This window comes from Cryptomeria japonica, chromosome 3 (assembly GCF_030272615.1).
Source record: "Cryptomeria japonica chromosome 3, Sugi_1.0, whole genome shotgun sequence".
Classification (NCBI taxonomy): domain Eukaryota; kingdom Viridiplantae; phylum Streptophyta; class Pinopsida; order Cupressales; family Cupressaceae; genus Cryptomeria; species Cryptomeria japonica.
Window position 1 is genome coordinate 791,071,829 of NC_081407.1, and position 14,187 is coordinate 791,086,015.

Sequence of the window (14,187 nt, forward strand, 5' to 3'; positions counted from 1 at the left end):
TCTATCGAGCAGAGTGGATGTGTCCCATGCAATTAGTCCAGCTTCCCACGTGCTTCTTAGACCTATTTGGAGTCCTTTAAATTGTTTTGGCAGATCATGTAGAGGAAGATATATACACTCAGCTAGTTTCTTCATCAAAGTTTCTCTTATCACTAAAAATTTCCAGTTTTCCAATGTCTTTTCTTTTTAGAATTCATTATAAGTAGGGATGTTTGTATCCTAGTTATCTCTTACTCATACAATAATGAACATTTAGATAGTTGTGAACAGAAATAATGAGCTTATTTCAGAGTCCCGATTAAGTTATAATTGGAGATTATTGTTGGCACCAACTGCACATAGCAACTTAAGACATACTGACATTACCATTTTGGTCAGTAGTCATTTTGTTTCCCACTAAAGGGTGAATACTAACTCAGCTGCTTACTTTTTTTTATCTTGATCTGAAGTTGTCGACCTGGGTGTCCTACAAGAAATTTTAACTGCTCTTCTGAAGTATATGTGGTACGCAGTACTCCTACACTGCTCTCTGTTGTATTGTATATTACTATATTGTCTTGGTGAGTTTTGTAGGTTGTCAAAGGTATGTTTGCTGACTTTAACTGAAGGTGTGGTAGTCTTAGCTCTTAGCTAATTTACGTTTGTTTTGGTTTAGTCGATGATTTCGTTTCAATAATAAAAAAATAGGATATAATGTAGGATAAGTGATTTTTTTGACATGTTCTGAGTTTACAACCTGATGTTATGATGTCTCTTGCCAGTTTGATGTGCATTTAAATTCAATTGCAAGAATTATTGTCATGTTACTATTTTTGCTGTAGAGAAATGTTCATTAACTACACTTAATACAAATAGGGGAAATAAGAGATATGGAAATGCGATGTTTAATGAAATAAAGCTGCGGTTGTGACAGTAAATGTGACTGGCAAGAGGCAGCACACTTTCAGTTTTAAAGAAGCCTTGAATCACATTGACATGTAAAAACAGAGCATGTCTCAATTCCAGCATCCAGAAATGTGTGAAACTTCGTTTCTTCTTTCAGAAAATCTTTGCAATTTCCTCTATCCTGAACTTCCAACGTTGGTTCAGGGACTAAGTTGGGTATTGCTTTACAGGTACAAATTTCATCTCTGGCTTCTTCTTACTTTGACTTAGCACTGTACAATGTCTTCTTTTCTTGCTTGTTGATTGCTTTATCTCATTCTTGAAAACAGTACTCGGAGGCATGGATTTTCACTTCGAACTTTATATCGGAGAAGCACCTTTTGCCCTGGCCCATGTTTGCTGGTGAGTTTAGGCCTTACATGATTTTTTTATTTTATTTGTATTTCTTTAATGTTTGAAGATTTGAATACATTCCTAGTTCTCACTGCAACTCTATTCATTATTCAACTTATTTCTTTTTCCATGGTTGAAATTGAGCACTTTCTAGTGGTTTATCAATTTAAGAACCTCCCTGTGTTCAAATATTTTCCATCATTTTATCTTCTAGTCTATTTTTTCTGAAAAAGTTAAAGCAGAGTAACTGGAAGAGGAGTCCCCACATCCCCAGGATGCATCTTGGATATAGGCATGCAAAAGGGGTTGTGAAAGCAGAGACAGGGATGCTCTTGTGGAAGTTTCCTTGGATTCTTATGCTCAAAAGATTTTCTGAAAATTTCAAAAACTATATTTATATAAAAAAAGCTGGCACTTTTACATTCAGAACAAGGTTTGATTATTATAGCCCAAGGACAAATACCCGATAAAGCAAAACAGGTGCAGGAGAAAGATCTAGGATCCATTTTTTTCTTTCACATCAAAATAGATGACTTGGTGACTAGAATTTTGACCATTTCCCTGATTTAGAATGCAAAAATGGTGATGCATGTGGTGTTGAATGCTTCTTGTATCATTAATGAGGAGGTGCATACACTCACATATGATTTCTAGCTCACGAGTGTTACCGTTAATGGACATTAAAGTATTAAAAAATCGCCCAATCTGCTAGTGCCCTCCATGGATTCAGTGCTCATGTTTTGGAGGTGCAAATTAAGGCTGTTGGTGACAGTAAGAGCAATCAAAGATTCTCTTGTTCTATCTTGTTCCTATTTTGGATAGAGATACTTAAATTCTGTAGAATCATTTTCCAGTCCATTAGCACATCGACCATTTTTAGCGTTGATGTCTTCCAAAGCTCTGTCTTGATTACCAGTTGAACTGCCATGGATTCGTTTACTGGGCTGTGAGTCCAGGGGCCAATTTTCCTTTTATTCTTTTCTTCACAAGGAGATCAAGCTCAATCCTGATTGGGATAATCAATAGCTTTCTGTATCTCTGAGAAGGATGGCATGGGCTAATCTGCAGTAATATTCAAATTGATAGTGAGGGATCTTGGAAAGTCAAGGCACTGTCTGCAAGACACTCATCCCCATAGACATTATTAGACAGCAGACATCTGGAAAAAAGAGAAGACAATGCAAAACAGTGTAAAGGAAAAGAATATCCAGCTGAGCAGAACACAAAGATAGATGACAATAATAAAAGCGAAGGGTCCCACAAACTCCTCCAAGCCGTGTGCCTATTAAAAAGACACTTTCAGATGGAAAGCGTTGGCACAAAAACATTGCTCAAGTTGCAAGAGAAACTTAACTGTGGACCAAGGTAACCACAAGCTTTATCTTTCACATTAACTCTCAAATGACTTACAAACAATTAAACCGATTATGCCAGCAAAAGAAACTTGATTACCATTTTTGATATGTGGAAATTTCTTTGATACTAGTGACCTGTGAATGGCAAGAGTTATCATGAATATCTGAATTAGCACAAATCATTAGTGGGTAAGGAAACTTCCATATGTTGATTCTTATCTCTAGCCTGTATAGAATATAAGGCTGATTCCTCTCAAATGGAACTTTCCATGACACAAAGTTAGAAAGCACTATGCAAGGGAATGAAGATTGGATAACTCTTGCTAAAATAAAACCCTGGCACAAGACTAATGAGCATTGCCATAATGGGAAAGCCAATTTAAGAAGGCTGAGAATAAGGCTTAAGAAACATTTGAAGGTCGCATATCTTTTAAAACAGTGGCCAACTTGACACAAAAAGTGAAATTCTTCCTTCAAACTTAGATTTGCTAACCCATCAGCTGGTTTATTCAGTTCTCTACTAGCATGCAGAAACCTGAAGTTGCTAAATGCACTCAACAAAAACTTAACTTATGAGAAGATTTTGTCTATTACATCAATTGTGAAAGTTCCTATTTTGCTCCCATTGATGATGACATTGGTGTCACCCTCAATGCATAGCTTATGGATCCTAAGTTGAGCTCCTAGTTTGAGTCCTAAAATAGCCCTTCAGCTTCAGCTACGTTTTTCAAATTAATCTCGGTAAAGCAACTCCCAAAAGAAGAATTTGATCCAACCAAATGAAGGAGGGCACCATTTCCTAGATTCCTTTTTAGCCATAGTTTTTGGTAAAATACCCTCAAAGTATTTCTTGACTTCTAGCCAGTTCCTCAAAATAGCTGCTTCTCTAGGATTTGCTTCCTTGGATTTAGCCATTTTAGAAATATTTATATAGCAAGAGTAGGCCCATTAAAATCTATTTCCATGCTTGTTCTTGGCCCTTCCCTTTACCATTGCAAATTCTATTGTTCCTTCTAGCCATAGATTCCAAAACTATTAGACTTGGGGTTAAGTTTCCATATTTCTTGAAGAAAATTTATAGTAATTGGCGCGACAAATAATCATAGAAATATTTGAAGGATCTTCCAATCACCTATTTAAGATTGAAATTGTCAAAAAAGGGTCCTATATACCTTTCACATAATCACAATGGAGGATTAATTAATTACATTCTTCTTCTTGAATGAAACACAAAGGACACCTGCTAGGTCCTCAGCAATCTTACTTCTTGAGCTGAACCAAAGATAAGAAAATTTGAAAGATTTCCTTTAGGAGCATCATGTGACCAACAATAGAAATCCATCTACCCTTCAATCCTCTAGGATCCTATTGAATCTTTCTAAAATGGAGGCTCAAAGATGTTTTCTATTCCTCTAACTTGGAAGTATGGTAAAGTGTAGGATTAGCCTTGGGGTCGAAAAGGAGGGAAAAAGGGAGAAAGGACAAGCAGGTTTCAAGCCAAGGCACTCAATAGTTGTCCATTGCATCACTCTCAGGCATTTGATTGAAAAGGCTTGGGAAAAACAAGGAAAAGAGGTTTTTTCGTGTGTTGTCAATTTTAAAATGGCATTTGACATGGTTCCTAGAAGCAAACTTATCCGTAAAGCTCATGAAATATTTTAAAAATATAGCTTATCCTTGTTTTTTGACATGATTTTTCCTTCAATTTGCAGCAATTTCCTTTGTATGAATGTCTCTAATTTTTGGTCAAGTCATGGGTTTTCATCCACACTTGATAGGAGAAGTTAAGGGTTTTCGTTCTCCAAATTTCTCCATGAACCTTGGAGGGGCTTTGTCCTCTTTGGTTGGGTGATTCACTTGGATTATGTCACAATATTTCTTCACAAATGATTGATGCTTCCTTCTCCTTTTTGGATTTTCTGATATACCTTTTTTCCTTCAATAGTCGTGATTCTTCACATGCCCTTTACTTTTGATTAAATTAAATTGAAATTTAATATTTTATGTATTTTAATTTATTATTATTATTGTAATTACATTTCATAAAGGGGACATTACAGTCCGCTCTTCCCATGAGTGCTTGTCCTCAAGCAATTGCAAACTAAGATGCTCCGAAAAAAATTTCACTGACAAAGTCTTTTGTGGATATACTAGGATCCCAAATCAATCTTGGAAATATTATTAATCTTTCTAATGATGTAGTGTATTTTGTTAACCGCCTATCTATTGCTAAGTCTTGTTGAACAACTTTGTCTTTCATGTCTTCAAACAATTTTGCTTGATGATTCATAATTTCATATTGTCCTGCAAAGTTTCTTGAGTCATACCCAACTCTACTAATTGCTCTATCCCTAGAATCTTTAACTTTCTGGGGGGCTATTCTTTATGAAGAAACATTTCACCATTCATCTTCCACTATGCTACTGTGATATCATCACAAGTTGTGGAACTTGAACTGAGATAGGCCTTTGCCTTTATTCCAAAAACTGGATTGCCTTCCTTGATCTTCATCTTTTTCACAAGCCATTGCCCCATTGCCAAATCTTCATCAACAAAATTTGTCTTTTGCAACTCCTTTTTAAGATACTCTTCAAATTTTTTCATAGGCTTCTCCAAGGATTCTATATGTGTCTTAGCATGTTTCTTCTTTTTATTTTTTTGTTTAAATTTCTTCACAATGGCCATATTTGAAGATTTTTTTTCAAACAAAAATTCCATCATTTGCATGTGCTTGTTGTTTTGCCAATAAAGTGTAATTCAATGCATTGCAGAAATAATAGACACGACAGAATACAACATGACAAAATTTAAAGAAACTCAGATCTTCATTGATTCATAATAATGTCAGTACAATGACAATGACCATACTAACCTTGTCTCCATGACCAAGGACTCGCTAATATATAAAGGTGACCGGTCAGTTACCCGGTGTCAATTGTCGACAACCGACGGGTTAACTGCCGTCATTAACTCTAATTACATTAAATGTCTTATTGCTTAATTACCCGACAACATCATCCCCCCCAAAAAGAAATGTCGTTTCCGGACGACAGACAACAAAATGGGAATGATATGCCTACAACAGAGAACAACTACGAACCCCACAAAATAACAACTACACACAGACTACTGAGGGGGTAAGAGAGGCGTCCCTGATGGTGGTGGGGTTGGGGCTGCTACTGCCAACTGCTCCCGAAGCTGTACCACCTGGTCGGTCCGGTATCGGAGGTCCTGCTCAACCTACAACTGCCGCTCTCGGGAACTCCTCACTCGAAACACTGCCTCCATCAATTCCTAATGCTTCGCCTCCAACTTGGTTGCTAGGGTAGCAATCTCGATTCTGCTGAGGCTCTCTCATTTGACTGCACTGCCAACTCTGCCTTCACGGCACTCAATTCTCCTCTCACGGTGGCAAGGATCTCATCTGTACTCCTAGCATGGGTGCGCTGCTGCTCTAACTCTGTCTCCAATGCAGGGATGCAAGTGGCCAACTCCTCCTGAGCCCTATCCGCCCTGAGCTAAGTCTCTCGAAGCTCGAGATACCTATCTCGTACAGCCTACTCAATCCGTCTGACCACAGACTGTGTCTGACTCCCTCCGGCCACCTCCTGGCTCTGCCACTCTGCTCGCATCTCTAGAAGATCAAGCGTCGGCCATCCATGCTGCTCAAAACACTGCTGAAATGCCACTGCTACTCCAGATGTAGCAAATGCAAGGAGTCTCCGCAAAGTGAGCTGTTTGACAGACTCCTCTACTGTCGAGGCAACCAGTAACTGAACCTCCTCCTCCATCTTGGCTAAGAACTGCACCATGGCAGTAGGTCTCCCCTCTCCAATCTGTCCAACCTGATGCTGCTGCTGCGGTGATACCGCCCCCTCCTCCACCAGCGGTGTCTTTTTATCGCCCTGCTTTCTAGTGCCACTGTCCAAGTCGATAACCCCTGGAGGTGAAGGAATACAAGGGTGGGAAGGTGTGGGTGGTGCCTGCCTGCGTGGGGATGAAGGTAGAGCCACTCTGTTCGTGCGTCGTCCGCCACAGGGTTAATCTCGCTTGCGAGTAGGCCCATCGTGTCCGTACGCCATCCGCTCCTTTTCCTGAGTTTGTCTAGGCAACGACGCCAAATGTTTTGCCAATAAAGTGTAACTCAATGCATTGCAGAAATAATAGACATGACAGAATACAACATGACAGAATATAAAGAAACTCAGATCTTCATTGATTCATAATAATGTCAGTACAATGACAATGACCATACTAACCCTGTCTCCATGACCAAGGACTCGCTAATATATAAAGGTGACCGGTCAGTTACCCGGTGTCAACTATCGACAATCGACGAGTTAATTGCCATCATTAACTCTAATTACATTAAATGTCTTATTGCTTAATTACCCGACAACACTTGTGAATCTAGTTTCTCTTCCATCTCTTTGATACCAACAATAGTTGTACATGTGAAAATGTCGTCATGCACCAGTTCTAGATTTTCCTTAATATCTTCTTCACCACATCTATCATGACTAACATTAATGTCTCCTTAGATTCTAAAATTCAAGCTTTCTCACTATCTTCTTTTTTAAGTGAACTATTGTCATATTCGAAGTTTTCACACCAAAGTCTGATTTATTTTGTTGTCCACTTCTCTTTGCCAAGGCCTGTGTTGTTACCACTCTTAGCAATGACTATCTTGCTATGACTTGAAGCTTCAAATATTGAGATCCCAAAATCATTTGTTATGCTACAACAACTCTCATCAAGGTCATCTAGACTCCCATTTTTATGGCTGCCTACTAAATTACTACCACTTGTCATATTCATGAAATTTTTGAAGACATTGCTTTTTGGTTCTTTGTGGATTGTCTCTTTTTCCTCTTGAAATATTCCTGCTTTCTTCCTTAGCCTCTCCTTGTGATTTTGATTCTTCTTTAATTAATTGCTTTGTTTTTTTCTCTATTGTTTTCTTTGAATATATCCAAGTATTCTTCATAGGTGGCATCGGATTTATAAATGGTAGACTCTGGTTCATATATACAGTAGGCAATAAGTTTGCACTCATCTCTTTCCAGCTGCTCTTATAGTAGCCTTCGAACAAGATCATCTTGTCTTGTTCTGATAAGTGAATTTAGAGTTCTTTGGCTGCTACAAAATTGCCTTAAAAGCTAGTTTTAAAATCTTGGCCCTTTGTTTGTGCTTCTTGGATAGGATCTATTTCTTTTTCTTTTGGTAAGAATCTAGGTCACCAATCCATATTCTTTCTCCAAGGTTCCCTTTCACTCACGTGTCCATTGCAGATTTACATTTATAACATTACATCTGCTAGCTGGCAGGACTGTTGCCCTGATACCACTTGTAATGTCCCATTCTAGAACACTTATTTTTTTTTTGCCTTTAAACAATAATTCTAACTCAAAATGATATCTGCATTATATTAATATTAATTTATCTAAAATTATAGTTTTTATTATTATATTCAAAATTAAAGCTTATGAAATCTTTCTAAAAATATAACTTATCCTTGTTTTTAGCTATGATTTTTCCTTCAGTTTGCAATAATTTCCTTGTATTTGTTGTGATGTTTTAACACATCGCCCCATTGCAAATGGGGACCCCCATTATTTTGCTCGTAGCATAGTTGCTTTTGCTTAGTTTGCTTAGCTTGGCAATAATTTTGGTATCTTTAACCTCTTGCTTGTGAGGGGATGCAATGCCTTTGTTGTTAAGATGTGATCAAGTCGGGCAGTCTAGCAGCAATCAAGTCTCTCTTTAGGTCAGATTAGAGCCATCATATCTCTCAATGCTCAAGTAATGGATAGAGATCAAGATGATCACTAAATGATGCTTCACAGTGCAACCTTCAAATCAGGTCAAAGTGAGTCTTAGGTGTGATGAGTAGTCAAGCAAACAGGAGGATGCCCTTAGGTTAGTGCGTGGAAGTGATGATCAATCAAATGAGATGAAGTGCTTGATGAAGATGATTCAAGGTCTAAGTGATGATGAAAGGAAAGAATACACCAACTCAACCTTGTGAACAAATCACTCTACACTTGGTGAAATCAATAAGTGATGTGGTCGAAGTGAGTTATCCATGACTCACCAAAATCCACAACTTTGAAGGTCTTGATGATGATGTTAAATGGAAGGTGGCAATGAATGAATTTACCCCTTGAATCCTCCAAGTTTGCAAGCAAAGGTGTTGAAATGATTAACTTAGACAAGCGATGAAGCAATCAACTCGAAGTGCAAGTCATTGAGTTTATCCTTGAGTCACCAAAATCCGTGATTCATGGAAATCCACGACCCGTGGAAATCCATGACCTAGTGATGATGACTCTAACTAGTCATTGAGTGCAAGAAATTCATAGCTGGGAGTTGTTGAAGGTGTGGATTGGGTGAGTTGCATCACCCTCAAGTGTTGATGAACAATCTCGAACAAGGTGAAATGAAATGAAGATCAAGTCGAGGTGGAGTTCACACTTGCAATGTTTATCCTTGAGTTGCTCAAATCCACAACCTAAGAGGGTGAGTGATGACTTTTATCCTTGAGTTGCCAAAATCCTCGTCTTGTGGAGGTTCAAGGCTTGAAGAACTTTCAAGACAATAATGAGTGAGAGTGATGCTATCCCAATGCCTTGATGAACGATAATGAAGATGCCTTGAAGTGAACTGGATGAAGAGATCTTGATGTTGAAGGTGAGTGGCGATGATCAATCCATGACTTGCTAAAATCCACCCCTCAAGCATGAAGATGGCAAGGTTGATCATGAAGTGAAGGTGAAGTGATGAACGAACTCAATCAATGACTTGGAGTGAATTGAATAAAGAACAAAATTATATTGAGGGTGAATTGATAGACTAAGTGTTGGAGTTGGTGAGATTGAATAGTGATGATGACTATCCTCCACTTGCAAAAATCCACAAACTAGAGAAATCCACGACTTGGAGGTGGATGTGAGAAAGATCATCCTTGAGTTGGCAAAATCCATGACTTGTTAAAGGTAAGTGCAACATCATGATATTTGATCAAGTAAACAACTAAGTTTGATGAAGGGTGAAGTGATCAAGGCATCCACAACTTAGATGAAGGCAAGTGAATTGTCTTTGAGTGGATAAAATCCACAACCCAAGGAAATCCACGATCAGTAAAAATCCGCATGAGAGGACTCCACGACCCTCCTAAATCCACGAAATGCTAAAATCCACGACTTGAGGTTGAGGTGCAATTTGTCCACAACATGAGAAAATCCACAACCTAAGGGTGGAAGGCAATGTTTATCCTCGAACCTCCAGAATCCACGCCATTTTAGGACTTGATTGGGGTTCAAATATGCCCAGCCATGAATTGATAAAACTCAGACCTATATCAATGAGTCAGACCTTAAAGGTATTCAGAAATTTTTGAATCAGACCTATAATCCTAAAATTAGTGCATATGCAGGCCCTAATTCGCACCTAAAAGGCAGTCCCAATTTGCATTTGTAGAGCAGAGCAAGTGTGTATTTCGGTGGGAGATTGCGATTGGAGGGTAACTCGATCTTTGCTTTATGTGTCAAAGCCACAATGATGTTTAGCCGACTTGATTCCTTATTTCACTCCAAAACTCGCCTAGAGGGGGTAAAAACCATAGATCGGCCCTCAAGAAAATTTAGAACTTTAAAAAACATAAAATTAATGATTTATGCTTAGGTTGTTCTGTTTTGAGGTTGGTGAAGTTAATTTAAATAAGATATTATTTTGCCTAAGTAGGCCTAGTTGGAGGGATGATAGGTTTAAATGTGTTGAGTGCTATAAGTAAGGCATCAAAGGACTCATTTCCAAAACATCAAATGTAGTTACATTCACAGTAAACCCTAGGAGCAGACCTGAAGTGAATTAAGAGCAGAGATAGGGCAAATTGAAAGGTGGATTCACAATCAGGTTGCATATTCAAGAAGTGGAGCAGGAACATACAAACTTCATCAGATTAGAAGTGAAATAGTAGCAAGGGTGGAAGTTTTAGCAAGTAGAAGGATACAAGGAAGCGGCTCAAAGGAGAAGATTTCACAAGATTACACAAGAAGGTGGATAGATAATTCCATCAACGTTGCAAAGGAAGGGTAAAGACTCATCACCACAATGTGAAAATCAACATCATGAAGGCTCTATAGCACTTCAAGGAAAGATTTCACCACATGGAAGGACTCAACATCATGAAGAAATCAAGGACAGAGAACAACATTGCTTCACAAGGAGAGACTCCACATGCAAATACACCACATACATATGGAGATGCTTCCCCACATCAAGGCGAGCTATCCAAGCACACCATGAACAACATGGAAGAGTTCAAGTTAAAGACAAGTGAGATAAGAGGCAAGGGGCTGACATCAAAGGAGGACTTCATCACATGAGAGAAGGTCAAGGCAATGTAAAAGAACAAGGAACACTTCAGCAAGGCAAGTAAGGTTGAACAATGCAAGAGAGAGACATCATGACATCAAGCATTGCAACTATTACAAGAATGAAGAGTTTAGGAGGAAAATTTCATCAGCAAGCATGGAAGATCAGTCACCAATGCGAGGAGAAGGTCAAGTACATCAAGCATAAATATCACAAGGCCTACATCAAATGCAACACAAAGGCGGAATTCCCAAGCAAAAAGATGAAAAGTGAAATGATCAAGAAGAATTACAATCACAAACATTTGTGATGATCTACAAGATGAGCAAGCTGAGGTGGCACCTAGTCATCATCCACCCAATCACATCATTCCAAGTCAACATGTCCAAACACATTGAACCTAATGCATCCAAGAGTGGAGCAAGTGACACATGTCACTTTATCAAATATTGTTTATCATACCTAACCTCATCTCTCATTGATTCGAATTCAAAGAAGGATGTTTCCTAAAATGTAATCAAATAATTGGTCAAGTATTAAATATAATGCAATGTTAGTTGTAACTAACCCTAACTAGGGTTTTATCTTGTAATCTTGACCATTGATTTGGATTTGATCCTGGTTATTTATTTGTAAGGGAGGTCTATAAAAGGCTTGCTCTCCTCATTTGTAAAGGTTAATAGTTAGGAGTTGATCAATAGGTAGTAGTAGAGTAGGAGAAGAAAGCAGAAAACAAAAAGTGTTGCCAAGCATGTAAATAAACATACTTTTCATTGAATTTATGGTGAATGGTGGTGTTTCTTTTGCATATTGTACGGTTTCTTGTGATATCCTCATGTTAGATGAAGTTCATTGATTGTGATGGAGTAATGTGTGGGTGTTAATAATTCCTTGGTTCATACTATTTGTGGTTGGATGATTTTCAATTACAATGCATAGTTAGCCTAAACCTTAAAATGTGCTAAGTTCAATTGTGGATATGTTTATTCAAGTTGTGCTAGTATATTGGGTATTTGGATGAATGTTCATGATTTGAAAACCTTTCATTTCCCTTGGAAGATTGCATTGGTTCTGTGTAGTTGTTGGCAACATGGCGAAGCAAAGCTCGGTTAAGGAATGTGTCCATCCAAGCATGATCTAGTACTATCTTTGATCTTAGAACTAGATTAGATTTTTCTAAACCCTCAATCCCTTTTGTCTTTTTGCAAATCAAGTAAGTCTTCATGTTCCAACATTCATGTTCAACGTAAGTTCCCCTTGTGATTCCAGTAATATCACATCAAACCATTGAGTTCTCCACACATCAAGACCTAACAATAGAAACCTTGGAGTCATAAGTGATCACATAGTTCAGCATTTGAGAAGATTTTGTTCAAGAGAGGACAGTGTATTCAATACTTTATTCTGTGTTCGAAGTGTCATAAAACACACATCAATAGTATGAATGTCTCTAATTTGTGTTCAAGTGATGGTTTTTTGTCCACCAACTTGATAGGAGAAGTGAAGGGTTTTCGTCCTTAATTTCTTCATGAACCTTGGAGGGGCTTCGTCCTTTTCGGCTATATGACTTACTTGGAATATGTCATAATATTTCTTCACAATTTATTGATGCTTCCTTCTATCATTTGGATTTCCTTATATACCTTTTTTCCTCCAATAGTCTTAATTCTTCACATGCCCCTTTATTCTGGATTAAATTAAATTTCTTTTTTGATATATAAGCTTTGGCAAGGGGGCAACACCCATAGTTGAACTACTCGCGACTCGGCTCGACTCGCCAAGCCCCTGGGAAAAAAACTCGGGGAAAACTCGGCAACGTAAAAACACGCTTAATTTTAATAAAAAATGCATTTTTTTTGCAAAATTTAATGAGAAGATGCATCCAATGAGTCAATAAATGATAACACAAAAGAAACAAGCTGATTCTAGATATATTTAAATGCAAAGTGTCTACAAAATCGCATCCTCATGAGGAATGCTGATGGCTGGAAGCAAAATAGTAAATAGTTTTTGTAAAACCAAAAGTAAATACATCATTACAAATTACAATTACAACGTCCTCTTCCCAGCTCTAGGTAAAACTAGAAGAGAGGTAAAACTAGAGGGTCTAGTCCTAGAAGTTTGTAGTGGGCATGACTGTGCCTCCTCGCTCGGTATGGCTGGCTCATCCTCCATCCTGGATGAAGCTATGTCTCCACCTGCTTGTGGCATTGGAAATGACTCCTCATCCTCATCCTCTTCCTCCTCAATGTCATCCAGCGTGAAACCAAATCCACCCCCCTCCTCCTCCATAGCTTGCCTCTCCAAATCAATGTTGTCATCCTCAGAAAACAATGGAGGCTGCTCCTGTGATGTCTAATCACTGTAAGGATCTATATCATCCAAGTCAAGTGGACCACCTGCTACTTCCTCTACCTTCCTTATGCGCAATCGAAGATTATATTGCACAAAAACAAGGTCATTGAAGTGTTTTTGAGCTAGCTTGCTCCTCTTCTTCGTGTCGATGGCTTCAAACAAGCTCTAATTGTGCTCACAATTGGATGAACTACAAGGTTGACATAAGATTCTGAGGGCAAATTTTGTGAGATTTGGGGTATTTCCACCCCAACTTTGCCACCAAGCATCTGCAAATTAAAATTAGGTTGAAAGTAGCACCCCTCGCTGGGGTCTAAGGGTGAGAAAAAGAGGGGTAGAGAGATAGGTCTAGATCTTGGTGGAGATCTACAAACGCGCAATATTTGAAATTTCATCATTCATACTCATAGTTTCAAACTTTCAACTCTAAAATGTATAATACCAAGATTTCTTCAATGCTAATTATGTTGTTATATGGACTTGGAGCATAATCGGACTCAGAGGTTAAATTTTCCCTACTTCCATCAGCGCAGTTTCCCCCTATATTTTTCGACAGGGGTTTGGGGGCAGCGCCCCCAAGTTGGGGTCAAGGGGCATCACCCCTTGTGGAGTCAAGGGGCAATGCCCCTTGCGCTGCCCCTTGACCCCAACTTATTATTTTATAAAGGCGTTGGGTGTCATAAAGTATAAGAAAGGAAAAAGACATATTGAAATGCCACTTATACTTAAATGTTATATTTCATGTGTATATTCTGTTGAAGAGAATGAAACTGACTTGAAAAAACAAAAATTGATAATTTTTTGACATGTTTGGGCCTCTTTT

General features: G+C 38.3%; 1 protein-coding gene across 9 annotated transcripts in view; it reads left to right on the forward strand.

Annotated features, from left to right (window-relative positions):
• The window catches only part of LOC131069594 (uncharacterized), a 49,973-nt gene that overhangs the window by 2,825 nt on the left and 32,961 nt on the right, over positions 1–14,187 (forward strand). For 6 of the 9 annotated variants that reach the window (XM_058005109.2, XM_058005111.2, XM_058005106.2 and 3 more), the window contains 2 exons: positions 914–1,115; positions 1,215–1,287. In XM_058005109.2, coding sequence (XP_057861092.2) covers positions 991–1,115; positions 1,215–1,287 — 198 coding nt within the window. In that variant the 5' untranslated portion in view covers positions 914–990. Of the gene's footprint in view, positions 1–449; positions 505–855; positions 1,116–1,214; positions 1,288–14,187 lie in introns of all 9 variants that reach the window. The other 3 variants (XM_058005104.2, XM_058005105.2, XM_058005107.2) reach the window with 2 other exon arrangements.